Source organism: Pleuronectes platessa, chromosome 5, assembly GCF_947347685.1.
Source record: "Pleuronectes platessa chromosome 5, fPlePla1.1, whole genome shotgun sequence".
Taxonomy (NCBI): Eukaryota; Metazoa; Chordata; class Actinopteri; order Pleuronectiformes; family Pleuronectidae; genus Pleuronectes; species Pleuronectes platessa.
The window spans coordinates 28,386,957-28,405,226 of record NC_070630.1 but is presented as its reverse complement, the minus strand read 5'-3'; the positions used below and the strand labels follow the sequence as shown (position 1 = coordinate 28,405,226).

General features: G+C 41.4%; 1 protein-coding gene across 3 annotated transcripts in view; it reads right to left on the bottom strand.

The window, feature by feature from the left end:
• Window positions 1-337: 337 nt before the first annotated feature.
• The window catches only part of gramd1bb (GRAM domain containing 1Bb), an 88,280-nt gene continuing 70,347 nt past the window's right edge, over window positions 338-18,270 (bottom strand). For 2 of the 3 annotated variants that reach the window (XM_053423544.1, XM_053423545.1), the window contains exons 8-23: window positions 15,276-15,360; window positions 14,334-14,437; window positions 14,118-14,213; window positions 13,354-13,434; window positions 13,128-13,243; window positions 10,456-10,618; window positions 10,149-10,341; window positions 9,906-10,049; window positions 9,653-9,771; window positions 8,712-8,854; window positions 8,441-8,544; window positions 7,555-7,855; window positions 7,315-7,326; window positions 7,057-7,164; window positions 6,594-6,714; window positions 338-5,107 (exon numbers count right to left, since the gene is read on the bottom strand). In XM_053423544.1, the coding sequence (XP_053279519.1) occupies window positions 5,018-5,107; window positions 6,594-6,714; window positions 7,057-7,164; window positions 7,315-7,326; window positions 7,555-7,855; window positions 8,441-8,544; window positions 8,712-8,854; window positions 9,653-9,771; window positions 9,906-10,049; window positions 10,149-10,341; window positions 10,456-10,618; window positions 13,128-13,243; window positions 13,354-13,434; window positions 14,118-14,213; window positions 14,334-14,437; window positions 15,276-15,360 (1,980 nt within the window). In that variant the 3' untranslated portion in view covers window positions 338-5,017. Of the gene's footprint in view, window positions 5,108-6,593; window positions 6,715-7,056; window positions 7,165-7,314; window positions 7,327-7,554; window positions 7,856-8,440; window positions 8,545-8,711; window positions 8,855-9,652; window positions 9,772-9,905; window positions 10,050-10,148; window positions 10,342-10,455; window positions 10,619-13,127; window positions 13,244-13,353; window positions 13,435-14,117; window positions 14,214-14,333; window positions 14,438-15,275; window positions 15,361-16,538; window positions 17,031-18,270 lie in introns of those variants that run through there. The other variant, XM_053423546.1, reaches the window with a different exon arrangement.

The following is an 18,270-nucleotide window of genomic DNA, read 5'->3' as shown; positions in this document are numbered from 1 at the left end:
TACCAAAAATACAATGCTTTAATATTCAAAATCAATATTTCATCATCATTTATTTTATTATTTTTTAAAGTGCAGCCACATATTAATATTTTATCTTGATACCTCATGCAAGCTTCTCCTGTGCTACTCCACTGTAAAGTCTCCCGAGGCCACATGTGCTGCATGGCTCCGTAAGGAGAACTTTACTTCTTGTTGGGGAAATACAAGAAACAAGTATGATTTCTTAAAAATGCAAATGCCTGCTTTTATAATAGATATATAATAAGTCAAATCTTAAGCATCGAAGACTGCATTTTTTAAAAATAAACATTCGATAACTCCAAGACTTTTTGTTCAATATTCTTTATTCATTATTCCAGTCTCTACTTCACATGAACCAGAAAGCCACTTTTATCTTCATTCTCTATGAGGCAAAGTCATCGGCAGGTCAGAACCTACGCGCAGCGCAGGTTGGATTCTTTTGTCAGTGTGTGTGTGTGTACACTGCAGATATACATAACATATACTTACAGTATATTCATCTCATGTATAAACTTCACTAAAAGTTTCTCTAGAGATCAACACATTTAAAAAAAAAAAAGAACATACAGTAGAATTCTTAATGAACAGAACTACACCGGTACATATTTTATCAAGACACACTTGAAGAGGACTGTTTGACTTTGATCAGTGGTCGTTTTCAGGAGGATGGATGTGTTTTCCTATTGTGTGACGCCCAAGGCTGTTAGTTAGTACTGTTGTTGTGCAAGGGGCGCTATTGTCTCGCCAAATCTGTGATGGGGAGGCTAATGCCAATTACTACATCAAATGAAGCACATAACTCATTAGTCGTCGGTGATAAAATAGGGCATCCAGAACTCATGGTTCACCTCGGTCCCTCAGCTATGCAGTGATCATTCAGTCATTAATGCACAGAACTTGGTGTACATAGAAAATAAGTGGAAGAGTGGAATTCAAATATGCTGGTAACAAACCAACTGTAAATAAAGACGGAAAAAATGACTGCCCCCCAAAAGTGATGCCAAAATGTTTCCATCGTACCCTGGTGGCTGGCTGCAGTAGAGGCCATAAACCCAGACCTCTCCATGTTAATGGTTGGAGATTTTTTCATTATTCCACTAATGTTTAATCACATTTTTATTTGATGCTTTAAAAACAAGACTATGGCTCTTAATTGGTAGATGGAGGCATCCGTATCTGGGATATTTTGGCTTCACTTCTGGATAGTGTGAGGAAATGAAATGCATTGTCCATGTGTATATACATTTAGCTTGCTAGCATACAAAATAGAAACAATGGGAACCAGTTTGCTATATATGCAACTACCCCCAGTTTTCCAAGTTACCCCCACTGTTTTCAATCTATATACACAGTCCATGGTAACAAGGAAAATCATGGGAGTTTTGAAGGGAATGATGAAGGCTAAAACAAACAAAAAAGCTTAAATTGCATACTTGCAGTAATTGATGAAATTAAAGTTTGTTGGTGTGCATATTTTATTTGGACTGAGGAGGATGTGCGTTTTACAATTGTTCAGTTAAAATGTGTCTGTCACTGTATCTGTGTCTGTCACTGCCTTGTCAAAACAACACAGTTGCCCCAAAACTAGGATCAAAGGTATCAAACCAAAGCTGGGAAATAAATCCAAATTAAACATTTTTAATTTCTCTTTCGTTACTGTTAAGAATGTTTGAAGTTTTAAGACCAAAAAAAAAGAACAATGTGATTCAAGCATCTGGAAAAAAACAAACTTTAAAGCATTTCAATCACATTTTCATATATACATCTCTGTACCATCAGATTCAGGAAGCAGAACTTCACTCTAATCGTTCAGTGTCGTCAGGATTGTGAAAGTGATTTCTATAAAACAGAAAACTTTTCCAACCGCTCACATTCAGATCTTAAGGTTTTCATGTGTTATCATTTCTCTGCCTTCTGCAAATGTAACACACACAAAAACAGCAGGGGTCCCATCCTGAAGCTTTTCGGCTGTTCACTGAGTCGTTTGGTAACACGCCGCACAGGCACACAGTAAAGATACATATTCCCTTATACAAGCCACTCATTCTTCCCTTGCCCTGAAGAAGACAAGAAAGTGTGTCAGACCTCATTTTGGAGTTGCTTTATGTGGGATGTGTTTGGGAAGATTCACATCACTTCGATGATCTTTCCTTTAGGCAATTGTTGATTTCTAGTAGTAACAACCAGCTGGATCAAAATCCAGCTATTTCTAATGAGTTTGGAAGTTGAAAATCACCAGTATGGTTGTTACATTTCCTGAAATACACCAGTAAAAGTATTTCCCATTCCCTGCGTTCCCCTCCAAACTACACCACTGACACTCCTCGGTTTAATTCTCTACCTGAAAAGGCCTTAAAGTGCTTCTCTTTCTCATTTTTCTTTTACAGAAGGAAGGTTTTCTCAATTTGGAAGTGCTTATCATTGCTGAAGTCTGTAATGTAGACTCTGTTGACAAACTCTTAAAAGATGCTCTTTACCACACCTAATCCTGTATATAATACATGACATACATGATAAATACTGTATTCAAAACAACGTGAATATTGTGAAGGTACATTTCTACTTCTCTCTTTTGGTTCAATTCAAATGCGTTGGGTTAATTCTCATGCTTTCATTGCATCCAAGACAGACACTTGAAATGGGGGAAGGGAGAGTATAATTTGGGTTGAATAAGATGTTTTAAAAAGAAATGTTTAACATTTTGAAAAATATACTTGTTTGCGTTCTTGCTGAGAGATTTGATACCACTCATATCATATCGGTATGATAAACATGATGCTTGAGCCATTTAGCTCATTGACTTGCACAAAGAAACCATAGATTGTAAACAGAGATGGACAAATTGCCAGTTTCCTAAATCTGAGGCCAAAGGGTCTCAATTGGCCCGTGGTGCCTGGCTGTTGTATATGTCATAAAGCCGGCCTCCTCCATCTTAACGAAAGGGACATGGACCATACTGAAGGGTCAATTAAATTTTTCTCAAATACGGCTTTTGTCATCTAAGGTAGTTAATTTTACACCGATATATATTCAATTGGTTATTTTTCTGGTAAGTTTGGTTTTACGGTTGATTGACAGCCAAGACCGACTCGCGATAGGTCAAGCGCATGTATCTATGGGACCTTGGTACCACAGCACCATCTCCCGATTGCTACTGCACATACTCTGGCTCCAAAGGTGCAAGATGTCAGCGTTCGTATTTGTATTTGGAAATTACTGCAAACCAACTTGCTATTTAAGCAGAAGCAAACAAATGTATTTCACAATTTGTCAAACGGTTTGTTTTTTTAGCAGTCAGTGGTAACATGGATCAAGAGTTGATCACAGAGGGAAGATGAAGGGTTCATCTCCAAAATGTTATATATCCAATTACAAGAGAAAAATCATCAAGTTCAAGTTCATTCAATATTAAATATTTAGAGGATCTAGTCTGTCTTCTCGGTTCTTTCTTGATTTTGTCCTTAAGCTAATTAGCATGCGTCAAAAAGTGACATCAATCACTTTGGACACGTTGATGTAAATAGAGATGTATATATTTTTTCTAATGCTGGATACGTCATTTTGGAACAAAACTCTTCGGTTGTAAACTGTACCCTGGTGGGATAATGCAAGGCAGCATACAAATGCATTCGCATTAAAAAAGGCAGTCTGGCTGCAGAAACCAGAAAATAAAACAAATTAAAAAACATATAAGTCTTGTATGGTTAAAATGTCACACTTTACAGCACACACGCACTCACACTCACTCACAAACACACACACATGCGCGAAGATAATTGCGCAAATGCAGAATCATTCTTGCACACTGGACATGTCACAGACATATCTGGCATGCATTTTTAGAAGAAAACACGTTTTGTTAGAAATGCTTTAACTGGTCTTGAGATCTGATAATTTCTTTATATACATAAATTAACAATAAATATAGTTAATGTTTATATATTTTGAAATATATATATTAAATAATGAAATATTCTTATATATTTCAAATATATTCATAGAATTCTTTCTAATTTCAAACATTTTTCAAGAGATATAGTCACAGTTTAGTAATAAAACAAGTAAGAACACAGGTCTCCCTACTGGTCTGGCTGCAGCATCCCTTTTTCAAAGAAGAATAAGTCCGGCCTTTTGTTCAGGCTACATAATACATTCGACTTTATTAGAAAGATGAGGATAAACGTACTGTATGGAATTGAACACCGAGGCAGGGGCAACCGATCATGTGAACTGTGTATGAAGGTAAAAATACTGGTGTAGGTCTCAAGCTATAGATTCTACTTCTAAATATTTCACCATAGCACTCTGACAGGGAACCAGCCCTGACCAGGCAACAAGCCTCCAGCTACAATACTTCCTTTGCTTTTCAGTTGTGGCGCGATACTGCACTCTGATTGGCTGGAGGTTTATTAAAGGGACGCTGCAGCGAGGCCCTCTTGGGGACGATTGGTTTGGAACAGTCGAGAGAGTGTAGAAAGCCATTAAAACTCGAAAGGACCCCCCTTTTCTTTGACTTGATCTCTCATCTTCTTCTGTTCTTCTTTTTTGACACACATAGACTGGAACTGGACACCATTAACACTGACTGAGGAGAGCTAGGTTGTCTAAATGCATGCAGTAGATTTCCTTCGTCCTCTCTGCTACTCTCCTTGTCAACATGGCTTACAGTAGGGTGCACTTGGACATACAGAGAGTAAAATAAAACGGTTATCCCACGAGTTTAGAGAAGAGACTTGTACCTTCCTACAATTCCTCAGTGATGTTCGGGACACCTCAGTTCCTGTGTGTGATAGGGGCACTTTCTGTCAATGACTTCCTCCTCAGGGTTTTTTACCCATCTGTGCGCTGGTTACCCTCGGCCCTCTCTTTGTCTCTGTTGGACCAGCTCACCGTTGGTCCTGCTCCTCGCTCTGACTCGCTGCTGCCTGCATACTGGTTCACAAACAAAACAGGTCCTATATTGCACAGCACGCCCTCATGGCCTTATGGTGGTGTGTTAGTGGTAACGACTTCTCTTCTCTTCAGCCTCGGAGCTCAAGTCATTTAAACCGATGCCTCTCTGGAGGTTCAATAAAGAGTCTTTCATCTAAAGAGGAGAAACAAGAAGAAACAACTTTTTTATTGAATTTACACTGACCAACAATTATGCATGGAACAAGAAACTATTCTCCCACTTCCTTTAAGATAATAAAATGCATCTACATGCCATGTTTGACAGTTTTTTAACAGCTCTCCTGAAAGGGGAATTCTGTTATTTTACAACCTGGGCCCTATCTTTATAAATGTCATTGTGTAAATGAATCATACTTTTGAAATGAAATCAGTAGGTCTCCTCTGCTACAAAGTATTCTTATAGTGTGTTCACACCTAAATGCAATATTTGTGCAGCGGGGTCATTTGTGATTATTATTATACATCGTTTGTAAAGCTCGTTATCCACGAGTAAACATAACCAGGAAGTATTCGCCTATTCTCTGGAACACAGGACCTCTGGCTAAAGTAGTTGCGTTGTACATGAAGTAGAAACACTGAGAGTAGCCAGCGTTGTTTTGTGTGGGTCCACCAGCCCACCTAGAAGAGCACACAGCTCAGGGACTTTAACTGGCTGCTTCAGGAGCTGTGTCTGGATGACAGTCGTTTCCACCACTACCTGAGGCCAACCAGTGACTGGTTTGATCTCCCATTTTCAGCGCTGATTGGCTAACGCGATATTGAGTCAAGCGAATCTGACGCCTGAGTTGAAATATTTCGAATTGAGCATTATACGCAATTCATACATTTGGAGCATAGAAATTTGCATCTACTGCGCCGTGCCAAACGTGACCCTCAGGGCGAGAGATGCAAACATTCGTTGTGAACACACCCTTATGTGGAAAATATGACAGTCCAGTACATTTTTATCACCAATGAAAGGCTGGTTATTGTTCTGGGTCTTTGCTTATATTCTGGCAACTTCACACATCTCGCTTCAAAACTAATTTGCAAGTCTCGTGCATGAGGCAAACATTAGAAAGAGTGAGAGCTGGAGAGAGGAATTTAGAATTTACTCAAAGAAAATACTATAGGCAAATCTTTTTCTGATGTTGATAATGTCGAAACATTTGACTTTAATGGCTGGCCCTACTTGTTACATCCAGAGTATAAGGATGAAGAGCTCCTACAAATGGAAGATCAAACAAGAGAGAGAAAGATGTAACAAGCTGAGGAGGGACAAACAAGCAGCTGCACAGTTGTGAGTGAGACTTGACGTTGAGCAAGACAGTCCCATTCATTTACAGACCCACATAAACACGAAAAATTCAATGTATGCGAAAAACTGAGAGGTAATTTTTCAGTTGTTAATGAAACTGTAGTGGGTCTGAAGATGTCAGTTTTGTAGGCAGTCCTTCAGTGTAGCCCAGGTCATAATTATTCGCGCAAGTATTTGGCCAAATGTAGCACAGACCAACTCTGAATTTGGTCAGAATGATCTTATCTTACACGACTTCTCAATGTGACCTGTGTGCGTTGACACGTATAATTGGAGCTGCCGACTTGTAACCAGGTCTGATCATGGTCTTATGTCTAAGTACCTGGTCTAGTAGCACCACTGACGACTTGATAATCTCTCTCCACTTCTGCAGCTCCGTGTCATGGTAACGCTGCTGCGACTCCAGGAGCTGGGCCCACTCCATCTGCGTCTGAGGCAGTTTACTGTGGGAACACACACACACACACACACACACACACACACACACACACACACACACACACACACACACACACACACACACACACACACACACACACACACACACACACACACACACACACACACTTAGCAACATTGGGGTGCAGCCACTGAAGCATGACAACAGGCACTTTGGTCAGTTGTTTCAGTGAGACCAGAGCTATTTAGGGTAATTTTAGAAGGTCTGTGTTCCTGTCAAACATGTCAACTGCCACAGTTTAGTGTGTATTTAACAGCGGCGGTGTGCATGTGTGTGTGTATGTCTGTAACCAGGGTTGAAGGTGTATCGGTGCCTGTGTGTGTACCTTTCGTGTAGCCGTAGACCTTGCCATGTTGTTAAGGACTGTGCTGAGTACTCCAGCATCCACAGCTTGTAGAAGAGCATCATGTTGAGGAACACCAGCAGCACCAAGCTAACCAAACACAGCAAACGAGTCAATCTCTCTGCATTCTAATGTCCTCATTTAGCTGGTATGTAAATGGCAGGAACATTTAAATATTAATGGGAACACTTTGTCAATATATGAATCTTACTATGCTGGCTAATCCGATATTAAATGTACCTTAAACAGATCCTATGGATGGCGATGAAAGGAGAGGACAGAGAACAACAATGAAGACTTAAATTTTCAGTCTACACAGACAACACAGAGTAGACTGGAACAATGGATGAAATCATGCAACAAGGGACTTCGAGAAATTTCCATGTGACACGAGCATGTGTATGCAGGCTTCGGTGTGTGCGTGTGTGTGTGTGTGTGTGTGTGTGTGTGTGTGTGTGTGTGTGTGTTTCTGGGACATACACAAAGCTGATGATGAGCAGCAGTTTGGAGACACTGTACAGGGCGAGGCCACCGGACAGGTGATGGTGCTCTGGACTCTGGTGTCTGGTCTGTGTGGATCCTGCCACTTGTTTGATCCTCTGGATCACTTCGTCGTCCGTCGGCGTGGTAACGGGGCTGAGCGCCTCGTCCAGGTGCTGGCTGCGCATGTGGGGTAGCTGCCTCTTCTTCCGCCTCACTGTGGAGTTCTTCATCACCTTAGCCTTCGGAGAAAGCTGGTGGGTCTCGGTGAGTAACTCCTCAAGCTTTGACAGTTCCAACTCTGAAAGGGGAAGAACACAGTTGTTATTTAAACTTATCTTCATTCCCCCTCAGCTCCCTTTAATAGCAGCTATAAATACGGTTCTTCTCTGATCCGGATTTTGGATTTCCAAAGTTCAGCGATTTGAGTTATTTTGTAAACCTGACCATCTCAAAAAGAACTCACTAATTGTGTCTCTATTATCTATTAAGCATGCTTGTGACTAAAACATCCCAACCCCTCTAATCGGCCCCTCTCATCGAAGCTACGGTCAAATGACAACCTGACAACTGCTAGAAGCCTTGACTTGCTCACTAACTTCTCGGTATCTTCTCTGCGGTCATGGGCAGTGTGAGCACTGGGAGGGTATGCACAGGCAGGCTGGTCTGTTGACAGACAGATACGCCTACTAATCATTTCATTCAGTCTGAATCAAACTTTCAGACAACTTCATATATTGATGACTATCTGGCAAGAAGAGGGTTTCAACAAATGAAAGGAAAACTGTTTCAGAAACCATTTGCCAACCCTCCCTTTTACTAAATGTAATTTAGGAATCAGAAAATGAGAAAAACTGTCAGAACAGAAAAATTAACAACAATTTACCAAGACGGCGGAAGTTTTCTTCAAGCCCACTCCAGAAGTTTTTCTCTATGAAACCTTTGACCAACCCCCACGGCTGTTTTCTGTAGCGCAGCTCCGTTGATATCCTGAGAGAGAGACAACATTGCTATACTGGATATAGATACAGTTTTTTGGAATAAGATGTAAAAACAGGATTCAATTATGAGTAGATGTAGATTAAAAAAACATGGATGTTTTGCTACATCTCATTTTCCATGCATGTGCTATAAATATCTGACCACGTCTCACTCACCGTAACCGACACTTATTCTTGGCCACCCTGGTGAGCATGTAGCGGTTCAGAGTGTAGAAGTAATCGTGGTAGGGCACGTCATGCGTGATGACCTCAGCATCGATGATGTAACACTCGCTCTCCTGACTGGCTTTGTACAGAGTCTGACAAATGACAGAGATCGTGTTGCGTCTTTAAATCACATCAAACTTTTAAAAATATAAACAATAATAATGATAGAATGATAATTAATGTTTCTTAAAGCTGCTTTCAGATATGCACAGAAGTCTGGATATTTACTGAATGCAAATGTCAGCTGCTACGGATATTTTCTATAACTTTTCCTGCAACCCTCCTAGTAAATTGTCTGGAAAATGTCACAGTGAGTCAATTTCTAGCAGGAAAATGTCCATAAAATTGACAATGTGTGAGGGGCGTTGTGAGGACAGAGGTGAAATTGGAAGAATACAATATCTAAAGAGAAAAAAAGAGGCAGAGAGAAAAAAGCTTGAGTTGCACTTATATGCACTTTGTAGTTTGGCTTTTTTTTTAAGCTAATGTACTTTCATGATTCTTGCTCTTCTGGGTTTGTGGTTGAATGCAATTATTTGAAGACGCTTTGGATAAAAGCGTCAGCTAAATGATATGTTATGTAACATGTAATGAGGAACCATTACATGTACAAGACACCAAAGAAGACATCAGCTGGGAAAGAGAACAGGATTCAAGTCTTTTGATAAAGGCAGATGCTGGTGTTGATGTTCGGTAACAAAAATGTGTATACGTCATGTCCTGCCTCCTGCATGCTTTGCCTAGGCACCCCCCTTGCCTGAATGTTCTGTAAATTTTCCTGGTGTGAACGTGTGTGACCCACATAATCTCCTGCTGCGTTCGGGCAAACTTCACGTCTTCATTTCACGAGTTCCTGTCTGAAAACGACTGAACATTAGAGCTGACTGTACCTGTGTCTCAGTAACTGTGGCTGTTTTGGGGGCTAGGGGGTTAGACAGAGAGATGGTGTACATGATCTCTCTGGTCTGGTTTCCAGCATCCTCCTTCTTCCATGGATGGTAGACCACATCTAAATGAGGAGATGGTGAGACAGGAACATGAATGATTTAATAACCACTGCAGTAGAGCCCATATTTATGCTTGTGCCATCTCTAGAGTGGACAGACATCAGAGGTCACCTGCAGAAGCATCGCAAACACAAACCTGAAAATCGCCGCTGGTCCATGAAGTCACTCATGAACTGTGACTCGGTGAAGAGGATGTCATAGAGCTTGTCCACGCTGAACTTGTAGATCTCGTTGATGTGCTGCCTGCCATTCAGATCCTCATGAAATGCCTGGACCTCGCCTACACGTCAACGTGAGAGATGCCGGTGAGGTCAATATAAAATCGAACAGCCTGCTGAAATACAATGATACATTTTTACAAGCATTTTGAGCAGTTTACCCTCATCGTGTGTTTCCGAGGAGTCGCTGAGCTCGGTGGGGATGTCTTCGTTGTCGTTGAAGTCGAGTGAGGGTGAGGGTACGGGACCACCAGGCCTGCTGGTATCGTAGTTCCTCTCTTCCAGCATCAGGGGCAGAGCTAGCAGTTCACTGTCTGGTAGGCAGTCTGCATATTCCTCTGCTGGGAGGTCGAACTGGGTGAAAGAGGGAAAGGGACACTGATGACATTAAAAATGTTTCCATTATAAAGGCTGCCAAGCTAAGTGCACCTGACCTCTGCAGTGTAAATGTGTGTGTGTGTAACTTACTGTGATGGGCGTGTCATGGTTGCCTGGGCTGGGGATGGTGCTGTTAGGGACTATGTTCTTATGAATGGGGAGAGGGCTTCCGTCAGGCTTGGCCTCAGTGCTGCTCTTAGACAAGCTATCATTGTTGATCTCATTCTCTTCATTGGGAATCTCTTCACTGAACCTGAAGGCACCAGAAAACAGCAAGAGGCAAGAACTTTACTTGTCTACTTATCACTCTTCCTGGATAGGGCCATTGCAAAACTTTGCTGAAGTACTGTTTAAAATATATTTTATGGTATGACTTTACCTGTTTTATTATTAAAGGATCAGCTTAGTATATGTTATAAACATCAGACCAGCCATTGTCTATTTATCTGAGTGATGGTTGGAATTTTCTTTTATTATATTATCATACATGCTTTATTTAGCTTTGGTGCATCTAAATCTGTGTGCACATAATCTCTATAAACAGCTTGTGCAAGGGAATATGTAAAATCTGTAGGTAAGGGCAAAAATCTTCGGGCCGGAAACCTTCTGGTTTGTTTCAAATTTGACCAATCATATTTGGGCATGCTTTGGTTGCCTGCAGGTTAACATGTGGAGAGCAACAGAGACGGAACACATTGACCGAATTGCCTTGACTATTGGCTTTTGTGTGAAGAATTGTTCGACTGGTGATAAAAAAAACTGTTATCAATCAAATTTTCTGTTAGCACAGTAAACAGTTCACAGTCAACACAAGACGGCGTCTTGGTCTGGATAAATTCTGCCAACACTGGAAGTCCCTCAATATTGGCGGTCGCCCCCAGAGGGTGATTCGTCAGACGATAGATGATGGGCTCTGAGATTGGTGCACACATGACAGCAACAAAAACTCATGGTGAAGTGAGCTCTTTGTGATTCTTAAAGCAAGCTGATATATGTCAGAAACAACAGAAAATGATTATACCGTCTTACTTTCCTACTATGTGTGTGTATGCACTCTCATTAACAAAGCCACCGTGAGATTAAGGATAGTTTTGTAGTCTTTATATTGACCTCTGCTGTGCCTGTGAACAAAATATGTGAGTTTTTACTTGTTGTATCCAAACAGACTGGTAAACCAATGTGTTTGAAATAAATCCTTCATTCTACAGTGTAAATTCACAGAGTAGATTGGGCTTTTTTACGTGTGTAATTGTTTATATAAATTGAGTTGGGAGCTGGTATTTGTGAACTACAGTTCGGCCTACATTTGTAGTCAAAGCCTTGACCACACGTTTTTCTTTGTTCTGGAGACAAACCAGAGCCTCTAGAACTCAATCTCCCACATCACACAGAGTTGTGAAAACCGACCGGGGACACAACTTTCAACCACTATTGGTCACTCTGGGCCCATGACCCATTAGGTAACCAGGCCAATATGAGCCGAGTCCCCCCTCTCTTCTTCCTTTTTTCAACTCAGCATCTTTCTACTCAACTCTCCGAGAGGACAAGTGTGGCTGTCCAGCTCACTATCTCTATTTCGACTCATCTTCTTTTCAACCCAAAGGGAGGAAAGGTGTAGTTCCCCCGGCTCACCCAGTGAGGGAAACAACCTCCTCACCATAAGCTCTAAAAACCTTCAAGCAGGCCTGCCTAGAGAAGACTGCTGAAACCTTCCAAAAGGCAGCAACGCAAAAGCCTGCCTAAGAACTTCGAACAGCACAAGAGCTGCATCACAGGGCTGAACCACAAAAACAGGAGCCACAAATCCCTTTTCATGGACATGTAACATAACTGGGCTTAATAATTATACCAGACTGTTTATTCGATTCCGTGTGATGTTTATAAGTTTGATTTGTGTTGCTGTGATATTTTGGTTATAAGTTATTTGAAAATCATCGTTAATTATGTTATGATCTTCACAGTCTTTCTTTGCATGCAACAAACTACTTTCTCTAACTTGGCACCAACACACACGCATATCTCCCCACACATCTCTCTGACCCCCCACCAGCATTCCAAAGGGAGTGGGGGGGGGGTCCCGTTATCTAAATAATGACCTGCCGCCTTTTCAAAGCACGCTCACTCACACAGACAAACACAAACATACTCACATACACATCTTTATATAGTAAGTACATCTTTAGCAATTTGTTTTGTTTTTATACTTTATTATTATTGCAAAATAAATGTTTTTCTTTCACAAATGTTGTTTCCATTAATGTTGCATAAGTGTGAAATTTGACAACCTCTACACTGTCAAGAATTCTATATCCTTCAACTTAGCTAACTATCTATGGTAATTTAGGTTATAGTTATACATTTTATTGTTAATCAGAGTTTCAAATTTGTAGTTAGTACTCTTATGAGGCTTAATCAATATATTGGTTATCGTTTCCCTTCTTTTGAAGGGTGGTGCCCCGAGATAGCTTTATTCAATTAAAGTTATTATTTAACATAAATATTTTTTATATTAATATTCAATATCTTTTCTGAGAACCAAATATATTGAATGACGAAAGGCACACTAGTTAATGGCATCACGTTTAATATATCAATTGCACAACAATAGATTATGTGTATGCTTGTATGAACCAAGCATGTGAGTATATTCGTTACAGGTCATTCCAGGCTCTCTTATTATTTGTAAATTGCTAATTAGGTAATTGGAAAATTGTTTAATTTGGTAGCCATGGTAACTAATGCTGCAGGAGAACCAGACCCACCCCATGGTGTTGAAGTCGTCATCAGGTGGAACGTAGTCCTCATCATCACTGGTGAGGCCGAGCTCGTTGCCATAGCACTGATGTACAAAGTGCCAAAGTTCTTTGGGACACAGGGGCTGCAAGAGGCAGACGCCAATCAGACAATCAGACTGAGGGGATGGGAAAACACTGCAGTAAAGTAAGTCCCATCAACCTACTGTATAAGATGAAGATCAGACTTGCTTACCTTGTCGAGCAGTGCGTTCTGCCACAGTCTGAACATCATCATGTACGTCCTGTCCCTGGCTCCAAACGAGGTGAAAAAGTGCTGTGAAGAATGACAGGTCATGTCTAAATTAACTTCACCATAGAAGAAAAAAAAAAATTTAATTAATTATTCCTGTTAGCAACTAGCCTTTGTACCTTTGTACCTCGGTACCTCAAGCTTTCCCTGGGAGTGCCATTAATCTTAGTTACAGTCACTTTTGCGCATATGTTTCAGAGGAGAACCTTTAACTCCCATTCACTTCCAATCTGAGAGAGCGAGGAGGCAAATAAGACATTTGCTTTCTTGAGCGAGGAAAATTACAGCGCAACTTTTCCTGCCAGTCCCCTTGTAAAATGTCCGGAAAATATCTGAGTGAACCCATGTAAAAACATAGCAGAAAAAAATCGCCGAGCGAGTAGGTGTGTTGATGACGCTTTTAACAGGCGACAGACTGGAATAATCCTAATATCTCATGACAAAAAAGAGGTTAATACATTTGGTAATACGGGCCGATGCCAGTGTTGATCTAATGTGAAAAATATGTGATTTATAAGTCATGTCCTGCCTCCTACATGCACTTGTCAGGCACCATCCCTCACTTGCATTTTCTAGAAAGCATCGGACCTGACATAGTCTCCTGCTACGTTCTTCATATGTGAAAGGGTAACTCTGGAAAATGTCAGGACCCAATTTTCGGGACATTTTCCAGAGTTTATGACTGAAAACAAGATTCTGTGTTTTACCTTCTCAGTGTCTGTGCAGACCTGGATGGCGTTGGGAATTAGGCGGGCAGTCTTCTCTTTAGTCATTGAGCAGATGTCCTTTAACCGCACTGTCAGCTACATGCAAACACAAAGCACATGCATATTAGTGTATAATCACACACAAAAAATAGTTCAGAACGCGAACCAGAGCTGCCAAAATGAAAACAAAGTAACGCAGAGCGTTTGTGAACGTACCAGTGTTTCCCAGCGGAAGATGTTGCTATAGAAACAGATCCAGTTCTCAGAGAGGTAGAGTCGTCCCTGCAGGAGGATGTCCCGTTGAAGAGCACAGGAGTAGTCTGAGACACGAAGAATATGCAATGTTCAAATTATATCACTGAGAAAAAACATCATTAACACATACAAGTTATTCATTAGTGGCATATTCATCAATACAGCAGACATAACAGACTGCTAATATTCAATCAAACGTTCTCTCTGACATGGACATGAACAATTCAGCTGGTGGCGCTCGCACACAAACCTCACCACAGTGCATTCCAATTCTTGTGTGTATAGGTTGTATATAGGCTGTGAGTTCTCCATTACCAAGTCATACTAAGGTTAGACACAGATTTACCAGAGCTCTTTTCATCTGAGGATTGGGAAAATCATGCAACAACTAATTAACTAAACTTTGGACGCTGAGTGTTGATGGCAGAGAGCTGCTGAAGCTGCGTTAACAGTTTATCCTCAAAGGAGCATGCTGAGGTATTGTTACCTTCACCAAGCAAATTATGTTTTTGTCTGTGTTTGTTTGTCTGTTAACAGGATAATGTAAAACTACTCGTCCGATTTCCATTAAAATTTAGAGTTAACAGATGTGCCTGATGATGTTGTTTGCGCGTTTATGTCTGTGGGTCGTGCAAGTAAGAGAGAAAGAGCGGAGTCAATCCGGCATGACAGCAGGGAACTGATATGTATGAGTGTGTGCAATGTGGTGCAGATCAAAATAATTTAAATAAGTATTCAGAATATAGTGAGTTTAAAATTGGTTTCATTAGGGGACTGTGGTTCTAGTTTTTACACTGTAAATGAACAAATCTAGACACAGGAATGTGAAGTATCTGTTTGTGTCACCTCTCTGTTGAGGAAGGGTGAATCATTTTCCAATGATTAACGAGTGTGTCCACTCACCCACAATGAGCCTCTCTGTGTCGGGGAGCTGCTTGAAGAGTTTCCTAAAGTCCTCATTGCGCTGCTTGTATGTCGGGCTGAGCACCTGCAGGGAGAGGCAGAGTCAGAAACATCCCCACACACAAAAACACACAGACAAACACACGCTTCATGCTCTCTCTCGCTCACTTACAAGTCTTGTCTCAGTCCCACAGCACAGGTCATTTGTTTCCGTGAGATAATTTTGTAAAACCCAACCAAAGGTTTGATGCATTTCAATGTGTGAGAAGTTTTGACAAGCTCTGGCAATGGACGTATGGTGATTTATGTCAAGCAGAGGCATGTGGACCGACTTATGTGTAGTCATTGATGATTTGAAGCGCAATTCCAAACGTCAGCCCGCTGCAGATCATTCAAAACGCATGCTGTGGAGCATTTACAGTGGAATGAGTCACATTCTCTGATTTGCATCACACACCAGCGTGTTTCGGACAATGAAGCTTCTGTTCAGTGATCAGGGGAAGAACAACTGATGAAATCTCAAGAGTAAACAAGACCCTACACAGTGTTTTGAATAACATTGTTTTTCCAGCACCGGGGAATTCAATATTCTCTTTAGCTTGGCTCTTTCTGCAGGCTTGATTATCTGCAGAGTAATGTGTAAAATCTTTTAATGTGCGGCCAGGTGAGGGCTCTCACTGACTGTGGCAGATGCTTTCCTTCCACAGGAAAGCCACAGGAAACAATAACTGCCAATAGAGTAACACGATGTATAACTGAGACAAATGAGAGAAACATTTCTTTGGATCAGGGCTGGTAGAAGAAAATAACACTTTAAAATAAGAGTTTCCTCTGTAAAACAAGGAGTTGAAAGAGTGAAATAATGTTTAGTAGAATGTGTTGCTGCTTATATCTGTCCTTGAGGAAAGTGTGGAGCTAAACACTCACATGAATGACAATTCTGAGAGCTTTTACTATTTTCCAGGAATTGATATTACTGTTAAAAAAGAAACAACCAAAACCCACCTAATGCTGTTTACACACCGTCACTCACAAAGTATCCTGATGATCACTCCAAACAACAGCCATCTGCACAGAGCTCTGGGAGCTTTCAAATAACTATGACTCATAACCAAACCAGTTGCTTTTTTTAGTGGTGGAGAATTTCCACAGAACTATACTTACAGCAGCGTACAGTAGAGACAAAGCCTGTTCGCTGTCCCTAACCACAACATTTCCTAACTTCCCAACATTGTTTTGTCCGTTCCCCTCCTCACAACTTACAGCAGGGACGTCCTCCGTGTCCAACTCCGGATCCTGAAGGTCTGAGGCTGCCCAGCCCAACTCACAACCCCATTCCCCTCTAGCCGGACCCCGCAGAAGCCACCCTGCCAATGCCTCATCCAGCTCCAGCACAGCCTCCCAGTCCGACATTGTGCAGTCCTCATCCAGCTCCACATTAATTGAACCAGATCCTTTTTTTTTGGAACTCGGGTGAAAGCAAGTATTCCAAACTGGGGCCCCAGTGGATTCCCTCTCGAGTTGGTGGACTTGTCAGTTGCAGCAGATTTGGAAAATAAGAGCTATTGAGTACAGCGATTTGGTTTGGACGTGCAGAATCCACCCCCCTGTTCTGGGTGCTGCTCCCCACCAGTGTCAGAGCCGTGGACTCGGCATACTCTAGCCACATGATTCTTGTCTCGCTCTGTCGTACTCTGGCTCTCTCTCGCTTCCTTTCACACACACAGGGAGAGGAGTTACGGCCGTTGCCCTCTAGTAACCCCGGCCAACAAGTCCTTTATTATCATGCCAGTAGCTCTTTCCTTTTTTCACAAGCATACTCCTCCTAGTAAGTGTGTGTGTGTGTGTGTGTGTGTGTGTGTGTGTGTGTGTGTGTGTGTGTGTGTGTGTGTGTGTGTGTGTGTGTGTGTGCTGTCCAGGTCTGAATGCCTGGTAATTACCCTGTTTATGACCAGAAAAGAATGAGGCGAGTTTACTCTGCAAAGAAAAGGACTAATACAAACAAAGATGGAGTGAAAAAAGGAAATAAACAGGGTGTGCTAGAAGAAAGGAGTGAATGTTATGAGTTGAAGTATGCGTCAAGTCGGTCTTGCTCTCCTCTGCCTTAGTGATCGAGTTACAGAGATCAGATGTGAGCATGACCTCCAGTTACCCCTGCATGCAAAACAACACCATCAATCTTTACAGGGTCTTCGCTGTTTTTGCCTGCCACTGCTCGGGTTGAAGTGGCGGCACACTGTCATTATTTATCTATTTGACTTTTATTTATGTGTAAAAAGATTCCTGGGTCTAACTAAGGTTCCAAAAGTGCTGACCCCTGAATATTTTAAAGGTATGAATGCAAGCAGAGAGATGCAGAGATTGCAGCTTCTATTTTGGCAGCGCTTAACAAACAAATGGTGTTTGGTCCTCCCCCTATTCTTAACTCTAGTATTTGAAGAGTCAAGAAGGTGGGCATAGTGATGGAGGAACCAGCTGCGATAAAAAAAAAAGAAGCACCAGTTTTACTACAGCTGTGTTTCATGACTCTTTCTGGATAAAACAAATGTGCAGCCCACATACACACTCACTCCAAATCCATCTTTCCTCTGGACTGTCTCCCAACCCTCACCGTAAACCAGACACTGAAAGCTGAAAAAAAATCGATGAGTCTTGAAAATAATCTTCGTCTTCTATCCTCTTTGAAAACAGTTGTAATCAATCACATGCTGCTCGGACAAGGCTCTCACACACACTGGGGACTCCTTTACATCATCTGGATGAAATTCCAGCAGAATGAGGTTGCATCTGCTAAGAAGTGACACCAGAACAAATCATTCCTCAAAATTACATGTGGCATCTTGTGTTCAACAGTAATTGTTTAATACCTGCTGATTTTTTTCATTTTGCAGTTATGAATGAAGCAAAGAAGGAGGCCATTGGGATGGATGGGGTGCCCGTCGTTCAGGTGACAGTAGGAGACTTGTGATGAGGTTAATACACAGATTTTATGGAT